The sequence below is a fragment of the Ananas comosus genome, linkage group 8 (assembly GCF_001540865.1).
Source record: "Ananas comosus cultivar F153 linkage group 8, ASM154086v1, whole genome shotgun sequence".
In the NCBI taxonomy this organism is placed as follows: domain Eukaryota; kingdom Viridiplantae; phylum Streptophyta; class Magnoliopsida; order Poales; family Bromeliaceae; genus Ananas; species Ananas comosus.
Genome location: NC_033628.1, coordinates 9,762,722 through 9,781,158, shown reverse-complemented (window position 1 = coordinate 9,781,158; position 18,437 = coordinate 9,762,722). Strand labels below are relative to the sequence as shown.

The following is an 18,437-nucleotide window of genomic DNA, read 5'->3' as shown; positions in this document are numbered from 1 at the left end:
GAACTATTTACCTATCTAGCCTCTTTACAAAAAAATATTCCCTATCTAGCCTTCTTTTGAAAAATATTCCGCATCTAGCCTCATTTTCAAAGATTAAAAAAAAAAAGAGAAATTAATACCTTTAATATATATTAAAGGGTTAAGTGGGGGAGATTATCTTTTTCTCTCTCCTTTTCCGAGATCCCTTCTCACTCTCTAATTTTTGTGTATAATTTATCTCATATCGATTTATTTTAAAATAAAAAATTTTCATATAGCCCATCAACCAATTCTAATCTTTTTAAATTTTGATAAAAATATTATACATGGTTCGAAAGGAGTTGATTACAATGGTCCTGATCCAAAAACTATTTGAATTTCTCGTATTTTAGGTTTTAATACATTAAAACATGAAATTTATACACTGAATGGAATCAAGATTATTTTGATATAAAAATTAATGGGAGAGGAGAGAGAAAAAGATAATCTCCCCCACTTAACCCCTTAATATATATTAAAAGAATTAATTTTTTTTTCTCTAATTTTTGAAAATGAGACTAGATGGAGAATATTTTTCAAAAGTAGACTAGATTGGAAATATTTTTTTTGTAAAAAAGCTAGATAGGTAAATAGTTCTGCAATGCGGGGCATATCTGAGCCATTAAATGTGGTATTGATTTTTTTGTAAGTGTCGCACGTGATTCTGCCACGTGGACTAGAGGTTCAGAGAGCGCACCGATTCGCACGCCGGAACGTACCGGATCCCGATATATCACGTGCGAAGATTCGGCAATGCATTTTCATTGGGTGTAATGGTTAATTGTGTACAGCTGTGTGTAAACATATTGAAGAATAAATATATTATATAAAATTTAATTTTTTATTTTTATTTTCATAAAATATCTTTAATATTTATATTTATCTTTTTATTTGTTATCATTATAAAACTATTTATTTTTTAATAGTATATAAGTAAAATAATTTTTTTATCCTTATAAATATATTTTTTAAAAAATCTCAATTGTTAGAATTATACAGAAATATCCTCACAAAAAATATTTTGCTCAATAATATAAAAGGGTAAAAAAGTCAATTTAACTCATTCATTAATCAAAATTAAATATTTTACTTATGGTTAATTATATTTTTCTAATGAATCCTACCATGAGTAATATATTTGAAAATATTAAAATTTTTGTATGAATAAAAATAAAAAGTTAAACTTTATAAAAATATGTCTGTCATTCGATATGTTTATATGGGAGCTTTATGCAATTAACCATACAATTTAGATGTAAATTCAAATTACATTTTTGATTTTATATGCTTTAATTCAATTACTTTAATTAAAAACAACTTTTTACTCTTTCCTCTCTCTCGCTCGTATTCATCATCGTCATCATCCTCGTTTTTTGAGGAATTATAACAAATCAGTGTGGGATTCAAATAGAAGGAGTAAAATTGGCGAAGAAAATGGAAGGGAGAGGAAGAACGTGTATCCCGCCATGGACATTTATTTCCCTTCCTACTTGCGTTCGACAGTACACATTACTCCTCTCTTTGTCCGTGTCTGTTTGTGTACTAATCATATCATCTTTTCAATAACATAGTATCAAGCCCAATCTTGTGATTCCTGTGATCCAACGTTCCATGGCGTAATCGTTTATCTCTCGACTTACACAACTAAGTTATTTAAAAAGCATATGAATATAATCTACTTGTCCTTGATTTTTGATTTGATACCAACTCGATTTATTTATTATTTTAAATATGACTCGATCAATCTAATCTTTTTGCCACCGAATACAATACGTCTCTTTGTAGTCATTTGCTTTCGTAGTTTTGGGTAGAGTTAGGGGTAGGTGTAATGGGGAGCTGCGGCCTTCTTCTGCTGACAAGATTGTGGAGAGCTTTTGGTTTCATTTGTTGGTGGTGGTGAGGTTGTGTTTGTGTAACGGTCGCTGTGCACGCGGGTCTTGCACTAGACATGTGGGACCCACAAATTTTGTTTTGGACCGCTTGCAAAATCGAGATTCGCGGAACTGAGCTACTTGTAAACTCAGTTTAAAAATTCTTTTCTTAGCATTATCCGGACGGAGTACGTCCGTCTAGGATTGTTGCTTTTTTGGAGGTCAAGTTACGAAAATACGCCAACCTTTTTGTTATTGCTTTTTTTTTTTGGGGATAATAATGGATTTGTTTTATACTGATTCAGCAAAATTTAGCTTTAAATAAGTTTTGAGATAAATTAAATTTAAAGATAAAAATTATTTATTATTTTTATTTTTTGTAAAATTATGGAACTGAAGTTTATTTCATGTTCCACTGTTTGTTTGATAGATAAAAAAAAAATATGTGTAGAAATTAGTATCATGCGTGGAGATGATATATAATATCTATATATAGAGAGAGAGAGAGAGAGAGAGAGAGTGAGGCTGTATGCTTAGGAGTTATTTGAGCCATCCAGTGTTTTGCAAGTTGTTTTCAATGATGGAGCTTCCGAATCGACGATCCACTCCGTTAAATATGATCTAAAGTATTTGAAACTTTTAGAAAATAAATTTCCTAAATTTTCGAAATCATAATAAAGTCCATCAAGTGGGCATAAAATGAATGGTCAAAAACGAACGACGTCCTAAAAAATGATGATCGAATCCTTCAATTCAAGATCGGAGTTATTTTGGATGAGTGTAATAGAAAGTGCTGCATTTATAAATAATTTATTTTTGTATATGAAGTTGAGAAGTATGTTTGTAAAATTTTATCACTTTATTAAAAAAATATTTTTGTTTAAAAAGGAATTTAAAAATTAACCTTACTACCTCTTGTTTAAATTTACTCTCTCCAACTATTGTAGTTGGAATTACGGCCAATTTAGATATAGTTTCAACCACTATAGTTGGGCCTCTTGATGCATTTCCAACTATTGCAGTTGGATTCAAATGCATTTAACCAAACGCTGGATTTAGATTCGCATGTAGTTAGTTGAAATTTTATGCAACTAAATAGACCCTTAGCGCAGTTTCAATTATAGCAGTTGGAAAGAATAATTTTTAAATGAAAAATAAACTTACTTTTCTAATTATTTTTTAAATAAAATATTTTTTTTCTTATATTGAAAGTAATTTCACCACCTCATACCATATATAAAGTACATGTAAGTAAATAAATTATTATAGTCTCTTTTACTGCATCCAACAAAATTGGACATATGTACCATTACAACTCCAACTACTGAACTACATGCTTCTGGATCCAACCAAAATGTCTCCTAATTATTAAAAAATGTTTTATGTCCTCAAAATATTATCTATATATTTTACTAATGTATTTATATTTTGTAGAGTAGCTTTAATATACGTGTATTAATTATTCAATTATTTATAATATATAAAATTAGTTTTATGGTGGTACGCAACGTGTAGCTCTTTTATAGAATTTTTATGGCTAAATTATATAAAATTTTTCTGTGAAAATCCAATTTTCACTTTCTCCTCCTGTTATTTAAAAATCTATACTTTTTTTCCTTGTAAAATAAAAAATGTTCACTTCGCCCCCTGCTGTTAGTAATCCGTTAGGGTTCCCTTTATAAAATATTATTATATATTTTTTTATGCCAAAAATGTCCTCAGTCTTTTTTTCTGTGAATATGGTGAGAGGCAAAATGGTGAGGGGCAAAATGGTCATTTTATCATCACAGTTCACACTGTATCCCCTGTGAACATTTTTTATTTTATAAGAGGGCAAAGTATAGGTTTTTAAATGACATAGGGAAAAAGTAAAAAATTGAGTTTTGACGTAGAGGTTTTCTGTAATTTAGCCAATTTTTATATGTTATGTTATATATGATGGGCAGATTTTTAATTAGTCAACTACCATGCATTATAATACTGTTCACTGTTTGAATGCATTTTTTTAACTCGAACTTAATTTTTAATTTATAAGGTTTAACACATGAGTACAAAATTTATGAGGTTCGGTTCCCACCTTGGTGAGCATCTTTATGAATCAACGTTTCATAGACATTTTTTATAAAGTTTTCTTGTCCATTTCCCACAAGGACTAAATTGCTAGTGATCAACTTCTAAAGTTTTTTTTTTTTATATATTTTTTTATTACAGAGATAGGTAGCACGCTATCTGCTTCGTTTATTTCATATAAAAATAAACTTGTTTGAAATGTGAATCAATTAGGATTCAAACTTGGGACCTCGGATACCAACTATCAACTTCAAAGTTAAGTACAATGAAGGATTATTTTATAGGGTAAACTTCAAATAACCCCCTTGTGATTTCACATGCACTTTCTCACTTTAGTACCCTATGGTTTAAAGTGTATCAAGTTAGCCCTTGTGGTTTCGCACTTTCTCACTTTAGTATCCTGTGATTTAAAATGTATCAAGTTAGTACCATGTGGTTTCATTTTTCTCTTTTTATTATCTATTTTACTAATTTTTTTTCATTAAATTAGTGACAAAGTTAAAATTAAAAGGTACTAAAGTGAATATTCAATAAACCTAAGTAGAGTATCTAAAGTTTTCTATATATAATTTAACGATATATTAACGTAGGAAAAAAAAATAGTGACAAAGTTAAAACTATAGGATGCTAAAGTAAATATTCGCTAAACCTAGATAGATATCTGAATTTTTTTGTATATAATTTAACAAAATATTAACAAAGGAGCCGATTAAAAGAAAAAAATGAAACCACATGGTACTAAATTGATGCACTTTAAATCACAGGGTACTAAAGTGAGAAAACGCGAAACCACAGGGTACTAAATTGATACACTTTAAACCACATGGTATTAAAGTAAAAAAATGCGAAACCACATAGGTGGTATTTGAAGTTTTCCCTATTTTATATAGGGGTAGAAATACAAAGCTACCACATATGCCAAAAAATATGAGAATTGATTGCATTGTTGCATCGAAGTCGGTACATAATATCACGTTATGTATATCACAGTAACTCAATTCAAGTATAATTTTTACAGTTCTATCAAAATAATAAGAACTTTTTTTTTTCTTTTTTTTTTTTGGTAACTTAATAACATTAGACAGCAAACAATACCAAATGGAGCTGAGTGGTTGTTAAGGAAATAGAAATAGCTAATTGTGACGAATGCATGGGTTGGTAAGTCAAATGATCTTATATTTCCTAATTATTATTGAAAATTTGGAAGAAAAATCTCAACATCTTCTAATGGTTATGATTGCAATTTTCAAACACTTGCCCAGTCATAAAGCTTGAAATTGATGCTGCTTATGTGAAGGGAAATGGTAGTCAATATAAGGTTGGTACGTAAGTGCTAATTTAAAGTCACTTTATTCACTCCTATAAAATGAAATTTGAGAGAAAAAAGTAAATATCTTTATCTATATATAGTATATATAATTGACGGTTCAGTCACATCATAAAAATGGTTTTTGGAGGAGCAAAATCTCTATTATAGCCCCCTGGCCAATAAAAACATGTCATGTACTAAATAGAAATTTTCGACACGCTAATTGTACTGTAGACCGAATATAAAATATGAATAAAAAATAAATTTCTATAATATAATAAATTATTTAAATATTTTATATTTTATATTATACTACACTATATCATAGTTTATTTTATAACACTAACTATTAGGTATTTTATAAATCATCTAATATACTTATGAAGTTATGATGTATGCAATATTAGTGCAAGCAAAAATTTCTCCTCTTTTTTTAGAACTATGCAAAAGAGCTTTTCAAAGAGCCCCGCCCATAGTTAAGTATTATATACTGAATAATATAATTATATACACTACATGCTTCAAATCTCAAATAGTAAATTTAAAATTTAATTGAGCAAATATATTTAAATTATTAGACTTTATAGCTTAGATATATTTAATTATATTTTGATATTAGAAATTAGTTCTATAATATAAATCGCGGTATATAATACTTAACTATAATTCCTCCAATTTAACTTTTAAAATAAAAATTTATTTATAAAATAGCTACTAAAACTATTAAGTTTGATGGAATTTTTAAGTAAAGTTATTAGAATACTTCAACTCTACAAATACTGAAAGTTAAAAATATTAGTAAAAAAATAGTTTTTATAATATATAAAAGGATATATAAGTTTGTTTTGTATTTTTCATTATAAGTTTTCTTAATTTTAAAATTTTAAGAATTATATAATATTAATTTACTAAAATACTATCTACCGTTGTGAAGTGTGGGTCCTATAATTGTAAATAAGTTCTTGGCCCTACCACATGTGACTGTTTCAACTAATCAACGCAATTCACTTTTTTTTTTTTTTGAGGAAAGGTAGTATGCTAGCTGCTTCATTCATTGAATGTATGAACTAAGTTACAGAAGTGAGACAACTAAGGCCTCAAGGAAAGATGCAACAGTCAAAAAAAAAAAATCCTAAAGATTCAGTCGTATGAGGGGTTCCTAGAACTTCAGAAGCTGCTTAATCCTTTGTACAGCCAAAACAGGATCAAAAAGAGAGTTTCAAAAGATCAAGTCGTTTCTGGCCTTCCAAATAGTCCACCAGCAAGCGACAAATTCCGTTAAACTATTCTGCTTATTATGCACCCCTTTCTTGGCCAACCACCTATTCCAAATGTAACGTACGTCTTCTTCCATCTCCCCAGCCTGAACTCTCTTCCGAATCATCACCATGCAGAATTTGGTAAAGACGCATTGAGAGAATAGGTGATCCACTGTCTCCTCGTGTACCCTACACAGAACGCAGACTGAATCTTCGGTCCAACCTTTCTTCACGAGATTATCAGTTGTAAGAGGTCTCTTCTTAAGAACTAGCCAACAGAACACTTTGACCTTGAGAGGAATTTGGACCCTCCAGATCTTGGGGGCATGTCCATCCCTCGTACCCCCGTCACTTAACATTCTATATGCCGATTTGACCGAGAACACTCCGTTGTTACACCATCTCCACCCAATCGTATCAGGTCTTTGCACTACCCTATAGTTGTCGACCATTTTCCTGAGTGCCAATATGTTGGACCTCGGCCCAGTCGCCGCACCGCTTACACCACCCAGAATTTAACGCCATGCACATTCAAGCTATTAGATGCATAGTATGTCTTTACTCGCAAAGATTCACAAATTTAGCCAAACAGCTATATAGTTTACCTTGGTTTTCTTCCACTAGAATCCGAAGTCTTTGTTTTTCGGGAAAACTTCAAAAACCCCCATTGTGGTTTCACTTTTTCTTACTTTAGTACCATATGGTTTAAAGTGTGTCAAGTTAGTACCCTGTGGTTTCGCACTTTCTCACTTTAGTACCTTGTGGTTAAAGTGTATCAAGTTAGTACCCTGTGTTTTCGCACTTTCTCACTTTAGTACTCTGTGGTTTAATATTTCAAAAAAAAATAAAACCACATGGTACTAACTTGATACAGAAATAAAACCATAGAGTACTAACTTGATACACTTGAAACCACAGGATACTAAAGTGAGAAAGTGCGAAACCACAGGGTATTAACTTGATACACTTTAAACCACATGGTACTAAAATGAAAAAGTGTGAAACCACGGAATTTTTTTGAAGTTTTTCCTTTTTTTTTTTAAGAGAAAAGTAACATGTTCGTTTCATTTATTTTTTAAAAACTAAACTTAGCTGAAAAACATAAAATAATCAAGTCTTCAAACTTAAAACCTTAAATACCAACTATTAAATTTTTTTGCCACCTGCACTAAGAATAGCATGTATCCAAAGTCTATTTATTGGCTAACATCTTTAATGAGCCATAATCATAGGATCTTTAATGAGTTATAATCGTGAGGAAGTCTCCTCTCTCTCTCTCTCTCTCTCTCTCTCTCTCTCTCTCTCTCTATATATATATATATATATAGAGTAGGGCTGCTGTGCTCTCAGGAGCATGGAGGCCTGAGCCATTTTCGAATTGACGATCGGCTCTGTTAGACTTGATCTAGGGTATTTGAAGTTTCTAGAAAATAATTTTTGTGATTTTTCGATATCATTTACCTAGTGATCGAAAGGATTCGAAATCAATAATTTTTAATGGTTGATATCTGTCGTTTTTAAGTTTAACGGTGTAGAAGTATTCAAACCAGATAAAATTTTGATACAAGATTCTTTATACTATCTACAACAAGATCAATATTTCTGATCGAAAATTTTAGTGCTATATCACCACTTTTTATAAAATTTTTATTTTTAGCCGTTAAAAATTATTGATTTTCAATCCTTACGATTGCTAGGTAAATGGTATCGNTATATATATATAGAGTGAGGGTGGTATGCTTCTGGAAGCACGGAGTCTTCCGTGCTTTCAAGTCATTTTCAATGTTAGGACTTTAATCAACGATTAGCTTCGTTAGATTTGATCTAGAGTCTTTGAAGTACCTAGAAAATAAATTTTGTAATTTTTCGATATCATGTTCCCAGTGATCGAAGGGGCTCAAAATCAATAATTTTAATTGCCGTGGTGAGCCGTTTGCAAGTTTAACGTGTAGAAATATCTAAATCTAGTAAAATTTTGATAGAAAATTCTTGATACTATAAAAAATAAGATCAATATCTTTGATCTTAAATTTTAATGTCATATCATCACATTGTCTAAGATTTTTATTTTCAGCCGTTGATTTTTAGCCCTTCGATCACTAGACAAATGATATTGAAAAATCGCAAAATTTATTTTTTAGATAGTTCAAATACTCTAGATCAAGCCTAATGGAGCCGATCGTCTATTCGAAAGTCCTAACATCGAAAAAGATTTGAAAGGATCTAGCACGGAGGGCTCCGTGCTTCTAGAAGCATACAACCTCTCTCTCTCTATCTCTCTCTTTCTCTCTCTCTCTCTCTATATATATATATATAGAGTCCGGCAACTATACTCTTATGAGTACGATCACCCTCGTACTCGTAAGTTGTTGTTGATGATAGAACTTCCGAATCGACAATCCATACTGTTAAACGTTATCTAGAGCATTTAAAACTTATAGAAATCAAATTTTATAATTTTTTGAAATCATTTACCTTACGATCAAAAAATCACAAAATCGACAATTTTTAACGGCCGATATCGGATACTTGTTAGTTTAACGGTGTAAAAGAATTGGAATTGGTTGAATTTTTGATAGAAAATTCTATTCACTACCTAGAAAAAGATCAATAACTTCGATCTTAAATTGAAAGATCCGATCATCCATTTTTAGGACGTCGTTCGATTTCGATCGTTCATTTTATACCCACTTGATGGACTATATTATGATTTTGAAAAATTACGAAATTTATTTTCTAAATGTTTCAAATACTCTAGATTATATTTAACGGAGTGGATCGTCAATTCGGAAGCTCCATCATCGAAAATAACTTATGAGTATAAGGACTCCATACTCATAGGAGTATAGTAGCACTACTCTCTCACTCTCTCTCTCTCTCTCTCTCTCTCTCTCTCTCTCTCTCGCTATATATATATATATATAGAAGATACACTATATCATCTATATCCAGCCAATCACATTCCTTTTCTTGAAAAAAAAGTATAATACAAATATAATTTTAGTAATCATGCTAAAATTGGTGAACTCCAGAGATGCAGTTGTATAGGTTAGAAACACCCCGTCTCCAATACGACTATCGCATTCTAAACTTTTTCGACCCCGTGTACATTTTTCATTAATATCACTTCTCTCTCTCTCTCTCTCTCTCTCTCTCTCTCTCTCTCTCTCTTGTCTTTTTTTCTTCTCTTAAATGAAGTGCCCCTAGAGCAAAAAATTCTATGAAATTGAAGTGTGCAGGCATGTCGAGAACAACAAAAACTATGAACTTAAATTGAACAACAAAATACAAAAACTATGCATTTTGGCAACTGATCAAGTTGCATTACAAGTAAATCGACCATGATTAAAATAAGACTGCCCACCAGCACATCGAATAATATAGAATATTTATTTATAAAAACAACATAGAACACAAAAATAGGGCAAAAGAAAAAAAAAACACTGAGGCCTAAGCTAAATGCAACAACTTCAATGTCAATCGCATCGATGGGTACATAATATCAGAGATTTTGTGTAAACACCCCAGAAAATTCTGCATTTAGAATTATACTTGCAGAATTTAAATTGAACACTTCCTTTGGTTATAAAAAAAGAAAAAAGAAAAAAAATATTGTTTTAATCACAAATTAGTTTTTAAAAAAATCTCACATCAAGAGATGCGGCGGTGGCTGCAAAAGAATTGTGAGATCATGTTTTATCTCGGTATCATCAGTATATCATAAGTTACAAGTTTATACAAGAACAAACTGTAACTGCCAAGTCAAATGTTTTCTTCCATAAGAAGTGAAAAGTCCCAAACTTACGGGTTGGCAAATTCGACTCCTCGGAATCCAAACGCGAGGAAATCCCAGAGTATTAGCCCTGCAGCTCAAAAAATGATGACTATACAGGATTCCGAGTTCCGAAGGCAAGAAATCAAAATCAAAATCAAAATTCACCTGAGACTCCATAATGCGTTAATCACATATCGGAGTGGACACACCTTTGGTACAACAGGACCAATGTGCGAACTTTTTATGAGATCAACTTTCTTGGATATTTTCTGAAATTTGTAGATATTCAAATTGGCCGCAATCAGCTCCGACATCCTTCAGAGCTGAGATCAGTCGTGGCAAAATTTTTCCGAGAGTCAACTTGAAACCAACTGAACAAGAATGCTCTTTGCTTTTCTCAGAGGTGCAAGCATCTGCTGTGAGTGAGCCAATCAAAGAACCCTCCAAGTAGGCCTTACAAGCTTTGAGAATGTAATGACCACGCCTCCGGAAATGGTCCTTGACGAAGTCTTCGAAATGCTACATCGATCATTCAAAATATAGAACGAGAGATTCAGTTTGTCTACATATTAGCAGTTGCAACATATGGAATGAAAATGGGAATACATCACACTGCCTCAAAGAAACAGGATTGAAGACAGCAAGAGAGCCCTAGATTTTTTTTTTTTTTTTTTTTTTAAGTGGAAGAACTCATTAGATGGTAATGCAAGTATAATGAATTGATGTGATATTAAGCCTTTGACTATATTTTGCTAAAGTTCACTCTGGAACGCATGCTAATAATACGCCACGATAGGCATAAATATATTTACAAGCATCAAGAAAAAGAGCAGCTTCAATAAAAAGAGGCAATGTAAAAAAGCCAAACAACATAACTGAAAGTAAAATTTAAAAACTGAAAAAAAGAAGAAGAAACAACAATGTTTCTGAAGAGGGAAAATTGCTTTTACCAGGGGAGGCCTTCTCATAATATACAGCATGGATTTTAAGTTCAGCAGATATGTATTCTCATTATAAGGCAATGAATTCTTCTCCCCTTCGACAGTTCCAACCTGCTTCTCATATCCTGCTTCGTTGAAATATGGCTTCGAGTTGAGAACAAGACCCTGGAGTGACACGAGTACTTGAAGGATGCTGGAGGATAATGGATCCCACACTTCATTTCCTTTGCCAGTCCATGTATTTAGGAGGCTTAGGCAGACCTTTCCATCCACATACAAGTTTGGATTCACTCGCAGCCCACCAGAATGATAGTATGCTGACTGCATAGTTGAGTTCACTTGTTAATAATAGGGGGGAGAAAAAAACCATTTTGAGATACAGATAGTTTGAGAGAGAGAGAGAGAGAGAGAGAGAGAGAGAGAGAGTTACAGGTGGAACTTGAGGGTATTCAGGTGGAAGGTGAAAATCAAAGAAGAAAAGGCCATCTTGGTAAGGTGTTCCAGAGGCACCTACTATAACAGCTCTTATGAGATCCATTCGTTCCTCAAATACTCTGACATAAATATCATCTACAATCACAGAAATGGAATTATATCTTTGCATGACCATATGAAAAGTAGAAGCCTTGATTTTTAACATTCTGGGAAGGGGATTGCTGACCTGGTAGGTTTTTCTCTAGAATGTTCCATTCCTGCTGAACTTTTTTGACCCACTTTCTTCCGCCAGTACTCTGCAATAAGTCAGATGTATATAGATACACCGCAACCAACTGAAGTCAAACAAATGTGTATAAACAAGAGATGAACTACCTGCCCATCGGCTGCCGCGAAATGATGGTCGGAGGGGTTCTGCACAATATCAAAGTGTTTGAAGCAAAAATCATCACTACTATCCACTCTGTCTAAGCTATCCTTTGTTATAGCAGGAGCACTTTCCATCACTGTGGCATGAGACTTTTCTTCTGCTGTCTCATTGACATGTGCACCATCATCACAGGCCTCAGATGCTTCAATGGTAGTTTCTTCATTGACTGCTTTCTCAGAAACCTCGGGAGCCTCGTCAGATTCAGCTTCATTTTCATTTATACCATCCGCACTTGATGCATCTAGTTGCTTTCTACCTCGACCAAAAAATTCTGTGGCCAATCTAGTAACATAGCCAATAGCTGCAAAGGGCATAGAAAGCGGCCCATTTCGCCCGGTATTATCTTCGGGTACAGCACCACCGTTGTTTTCCCTTTCAGCATTATCATCAGTAGAATTTTGAGTATTTTGAGTACTACCTTCCTGAAAATAATGGTAAAAAAGATCAAATTAAAAAACTCAACTGATAATATACCATCACTGATAATGATGAGAAATTTGACCTTAGTAGAAACATCAAGCTTATCCATATCATTATCATCAACTGTTTCCCAACTAGCACCATCGTCACTAACTTCACTTCCACCCTCAAATGAGTCTCCATCATCTTCCCGACCAACAACATACACTTCATGAGGCCCAACCTGAAAAAATAAGTCAGTAATGCATTATCAGCTGAAGGTAATGTATTAGAAATATTTCATCATGTACTGAATCTGAAAGTAGTACTTGCCAATAGAAACCAGCAAACTAATCATATGGGTTTAACAGAAAAATTTGTACAGCATATCGTGCTTTCATTATTTGTTTCGTTGAAAAGAAAAAAGATACCTTTGCCATCATCCCATCACCCCATACTACTTCAATATCACCATCCTGAAAACCAACAATATTCCCAACCCAAGAAAGACTAGTGAAATTGGAACAAGATTCATCCTCTGGGACCTGCTCCGGTACACCCACATCTAAACCATTTTTACTTGCATTCACTTCAGCTTCCACTGAATCAGCTTGTTCTTCTGATTTACCCACAGGATTTTCAATGTTATCTGACCCACTAGAAGGCAAGCGAACAACAACATCTCCATAACAATAATCATAATCTGGGTGCCCATCCAACTCATATGCACTCACCACTTCATCACCATCAAATTCCCTAGGATCTTCTGGCCTTGATGCAGGCCTAAGCCAACTCACACATACAGTTCGATCCTTTGCATTAACACTTCTAACAATTCCCACACGCTTTGTTTCAGAAGGATCGTCAACTTCATTTGAGGTCTTATCCACAACGTATTGCTCAGGGAAAAATTCATGATCGTTTGGACTATGAATTGGGATTAGAGATGTCGAACTAAGCCCACATTCTCTCGTTCCATCTTGCCATGCCACATCAACTTTAGTGACAGTGTTTACGATCAAGAGAGCTCTTTCAAAGCTTTCATCTCTTCTACGAGTCCTCTTGTCTCTCTTAAAGAAGACTTTCCTCAGCTTTTTGCGGTATGTAGGCCAATTTTCATGATTGGGTTCCTTTGAAACCAATGAAGCACTACTGCAAGAACAACATTCTGGCAAGTCACTTGTTTCAGTTCCATCATTTTCGCCCAGTTTACTGACTTTGTTGAGAACCGTTGTATCACTATCTTGGGACTTGGAACTACCTTTTATTTCTTTACCCACATCGCTATTCTCACAAAAATCACCCGCTGCATGCTCAGAATCAGATTGAACATTCTGGGGATCTGAAATAACCACATTATGAGGCCCATCTGCTTCATTAGGAATTTTCAATCCAGGTTCACAAATGCCCTCAGACAATTCAGCACCTACTATGCTGGCATTTGTATGGATTTCTACACTTTCCTTTTGTTCTGTTTCATCAGCATATAGTGATGGCTGCGGTGGTGGTGATGGGAGAAGGCACCAATCAGCTAATTGCCAGTTTGCATAAGAAAAGCAAGATATTAGAGTTAAATTCTTCGGATTCTGTTCTTCGGGAGGAACTGAAGATTGAGTCCTGCCCATTCCAAGGTATGCTGATGCTATCCAGTAGACAACAACTGCAGCAGTTTCAACTTTAGTAACAGTTCCTTCAAGACGGTTTGCTTTCCATAATCCAGAAAGCCACCTTGAAGTTTTGAAAACAGATGAAGAGACTGCCCTCACGCGCTGGCCGGGGTAGTAAGGACAACTCGTATCATCACTAAGTGGCTTTGAAACTGGCTTGAGTCGCAAAGGGTCAGCCCTAACTACTTTACAAACTGAACCATCGTCAAACAACACAGTCACATTATCCAGAACTTCATCAACTCGACCAAGCCAAGGTCCGGAGACTACAAAATCACCAACAGTGAACTCCCTTATGCATTTTAGATCTCCAGAAGATACACCCCTTATGATATCTCCATTAGCAGCTTGTAGGTCAACTGTTATATGAACATCCACAACAAGCCCTAACTGGCCAGTCGGGTCTGAAGCAGAAGCAACAATATCACCGTGCAAGAAGCTTCTGTCTATGACAGTGATACTGTTAATATCTTCGGTAGTCTCAGAACCGTTTATCCATGTTATTCTAACCTCACCATCCGGTAAAGAATCATTACCATAATCACCATTTGTGTTACCATTGTCATCACCACCGCCATTGCTGCCACTTTTACCCTCTTCGCCGCCTTTATCTTCTTCACCGTCCTCAATGTCACTGTCATCTGTAATGCTACTATCCGAATCCGAGTCCCCTGCCACTTCCATTACTATTCCATGCAGCTCTCCGAACTTTTTGCATCTGACAACATCTTGCCTGTAAACAAATGCCTCTTTTGCAACAATTCCACTGGGTTTTTGGCAGTTTATCACTCCTCCATTTTCCAAACTCTTCTCAGAAGTATTTTCGAAGACATTTGGTGCATTTTCCATTAGATTCACCAAAATTTCCACGTCAACTGAATGAGAATATTTACAAGATGAGGTTCACTTACTACCTGAAAGGCATATAGTTGATTCAATAATAGAACGTCAACTAATATTACAACATACGTACCTAAAAATTGAGACAAAGCACACTATCAGATTCATCAAATACCGTCTAGATTATCATAAATAACAAAAAGGAAGTACTTTAAGCAACGATGAAGCAGTAAGAAGAGGAGATTGAAACTATTTATATTAAAGAAAGAAAGAAATCCTACAGAAAGGCAAAATCAGGGATCTACTTTGCAATTTCGACTCACTTGAGCCAAAATAGAGATTGTTATGAAAGAAAGGAACTCAGTTCCCTCAAGCTGCATACAATCTCATCAGAGATAAAAAAAAATTTTAAAAAATACATTTAAAACATGTTTTGCTAGTAACTACTGATACTCTACAAATTACTAGCATCACTATTTTAAGCCCTTCCCGAGTATTTAAGGTTGCTAGAACAAAAGGAAATGTTGAGAAGGATCCTATACGAATAACGAATTTCATGTTCTCAGCTAAGGTTAAGTCTCCAGGAAAAGAAAATTTGCTATAGAAAAATTGTAAAAGACGTACTTCCACAACTCTGTATAGTCAAGTGACAGGTACAACTAAAATTGGAGAACCATCCACAAAAATCCTTTGAAGCACTGAAGGACTCTAGATGAAAGTGAAATGTGATAATATCTATAGTAACCATGATCTTCAACCTAACTTCAAGGAACAACTATGGCCTTATTTTTATGGAACAAGATACCTTGCTTGCCATATGCATAAATTATTGATTGCACTTGATCCTTGCTAGTACTTGCATTGCAAGTCAGATAAACAACGAAGGAAAAACACCCCACAATCCAAGCCAGTTGGTAATTCTATCAAGAAAGAGATAGATGCAAGAAGGATATATAATCTAACTGTAGACCTGCCATGGATCACTAAAAAGCTACTTATAGTCCATAAAAATAGGAATAAGCATGGCAGAGAAATAACTAAATGTTTTTTTTTCAATGCATTAATAATAAATAACAGTAATAACAGAAAGCAATCACCATTAAACAAATACAGAACTAAAGAAGGATAACTTGTTAGGAACTATGGTAGTGAAACGACAACCCAGCTCGACACTTGAACCTTAAACGGAGGGTGTCATCACTTTGGAATGACCTAACAAAAAATAATGGCAAACAGAACATACCGCCATGCATAAATAAATCGTAATATAAGAAATTGCCTCAAACCCCAGCGAAAAATGTCTACCAGGAAAGCAAACTTCTCTGTTATGGAGAAATTCAAACCATTAGAGATAAAGATTTCTCTATTCTGAGGCATAGATTATGTGGACTCCGTCGGTCATAAAGCCTGAATTAGGTCACATCTAATGTCATACAAATTTATTTTCCATGATTTGCGGTGATCACCGATTGTCACAAAATTGACATTCAACGAATATTCAATGAACTGATTCAATTGCCCCTCCATGAAAGTATGTTGCAGGGATTAAATTTTGGCAGCAGATCTGTGTACACTTTGTTTTCTTCAGGAAATATCTAAGAAAAGAGAGAAAAGTAGAAAAGATTTATGGAGATAACAAAGGTAAAATCAGGAAGAAGTCAAACTTGAGAAAAAGTCCAATATACTTATTGCCTCTTTTTTTTTTTTAACCCACAAATCATTAGTCATGGGTTGAGCTATGGAAACTCTAAAATTTCCACCTTATTTATAATGCTAAAGAAAGTGATCGGAGAGACATATACTAAAGAGAAAGATATAGAAACATTGGAGTATCACATTTTCCTTGTGAAGGCACAAACAACATAAATCAATCCTTTCCCTAGTTATCCTTGTTTGGCTACATAAAGCCATATAAACCGAATCACTCTTTCCTTTTTTTTTCATATTTTTGCAACATAATTAACATTCTCTCTTTTCATTATCATCTGAGGTTCTTTTAATTGGTACTAGATTTTAGATTCTTTGCCAGGCTTTGCTCCCATTATCATCAACTCGGCAATTGTTTGCTTCGACCATTTCAAAACTCCAAAGAAACCCCAAAGTCGCAACTCCGTTCAATCCATTTCTTCATTGATCACCTTTTTAGTTTCAAAACGCAATCAATACGAACAATACCTAAAGCACAAAAGATCTAGCTCCGATCATCTGATTCGCAAATCATAACAAAATCAAATGTTTCTTCAATAAAAAAAAAAAATCTCAACACACAAATCACGATCGCCGCATGCTTTCACAAATCACAACCAAATCCAGGAGAACCGCAACGACGTAAACAAATCATCTCCAAACTTACAAACAAAGGATAACAAGTATCGAATCGAATCCAAACCCGATGCGATCGCGATTGATCAGTTCCCAGCTGAGGAATCAAACAACGAGCGAGATCCACGAAGAGCACGACGGCTCCACCGATCGAAGTCAGCTAAATATCCGAGAGCGGAGCAGCGGAAGCAAGAATCGAAGCTCCGGAATCGGCGATGGGGCGCGGGAACGGAGGGGGGCGGAGCGCGCCGAGATCGCACAAAGCTCGAGCTTTTTACGGAGGAGGATGAGGGGAGATAGAGGAGGAAGAGAGAGGAGAAGAGAACGAGGAGGACACGGATGGTATTAATCGCGTCGCAATCGCACGCACTCGAAGATGCCCTAACCCGAGCTCGCTATAACATTATAGCCAAAATTTAAGCGTTATATAATAAATAAATGTGAGAAAAACTAGATGATAATAATAATATTAATAATAATAATAATAAAATATTATTCATTATCTACTTTTATTACAATTATATTATTATTATTCTTATTTTATATTTTATTATTAGTATAATAGATATAAGAAAAAAGAAATAATATTTAATATATCCTTAAAACTGTTTTTTTGTAGTTATTCAAATATATTCTAGTTAAAAAAATTAAAATATCTTTTTTACCTTAAGTTAAAAAAAGGTAAATAAAAAAGCTGGTGATAATAGAAGAATATATTTAAAAAAGATAAAATAAATTAAAATACTTTTTTTGTTCATATATTAAGGATAAATAAGAAAAGTAGATGACCGTAGAATGGTATGTTTAAAAGGGTAAATTAGTAATTTTATAAAAATAACAGATGTTGCTAACAGTTTACAATTAGTATTTAACTCTTTAGGAGTATGTTTAAAAGTTTATTATTAGTATTTAACTCTTTTAGGTGTATATTTAAAATTATTTGGAACGTTAAAAGAATATTTTTAACATTAGCTTTCTAAAAAGCGCAAATTAAAAAGTTGAAAATTTTTTAAAGATATAAGTAATTACTCCTTAAAAAAAAAAATTAGTGAGGAATTTTCCGATGACACCTTTAAAAGAACCCCAGTTCCACGTTACTTC

At 33.7% G+C, this 18,437-nt stretch overlaps 1 protein-coding gene across 5 annotated transcripts; it reads right to left on the bottom strand.

Annotated features, from left to right (window-relative positions):
• LOC109713865 (probable ubiquitin-conjugating enzyme E2 23) lies at nt 10,125–17,720 on the bottom strand. Of its 5 annotated transcripts, XR_002217190.1 has the most exons (9): nt 17,404–17,720; nt 12,939–15,088; nt 12,611–12,751; nt 12,054–12,530; nt 11,905–11,974; nt 11,674–11,813; nt 11,253–11,564; nt 10,468–10,821; nt 10,125–10,390 (listed from the first exon to the last, which is right to left on the bottom strand). XR_002217190.1 is itself a non-coding variant. In XM_020238123.1 (8 exons), exons 2-8 carry the CDS (start codon nt 15,021–15,023, stop codon nt 10,552–10,554), a joined length of 3,495 nt encoding a protein of 1,164 aa, XP_020093712.1. In that variant the 5' UTR covers nt 15,024–15,088; nt 17,368–17,720; the 3' UTR covers nt 10,125–10,551. The 5 variants fall into 5 exon arrangements, 4 of the variants coding, with proteins under 4 accessions (XP_020093712.1, XP_020093711.1, XP_020093710.1 ...); XM_020238123.1 differs by having other exon boundaries at nt 10,125–10,821; nt 17,368–17,720; XM_020238122.1 differs by having other exon boundaries at nt 10,125–10,821; nt 12,939–15,147.

What these genes read in the sequence shown, in the direction of transcription:
- LOC109713865 (XM_020238123.1), bottom strand. Translation starts at nt 15,023, where the DNA reads ATGGAAAATGCACCAAATGTCTTCGAAAATACTTCTGAGAAGAGTTTG. An exon ending in GTGATGGGATGATGGCAAAG is followed by an intron (nt 12,752 to 12,938) that starts GTATCTTTTTTC and finishes TTATTTTTTCAG; the next exon opens with GTTGGGCCTCATGAAGTGTA. An exon ending in TTATGAGAAGGCCTCCCCTG is followed by an intron (nt 10,822 to 11,252) that starts GTAAAAGCAATT and finishes TGATCGATGTAG; the next exon opens with CATTTCGAAGACTTCGTCAA.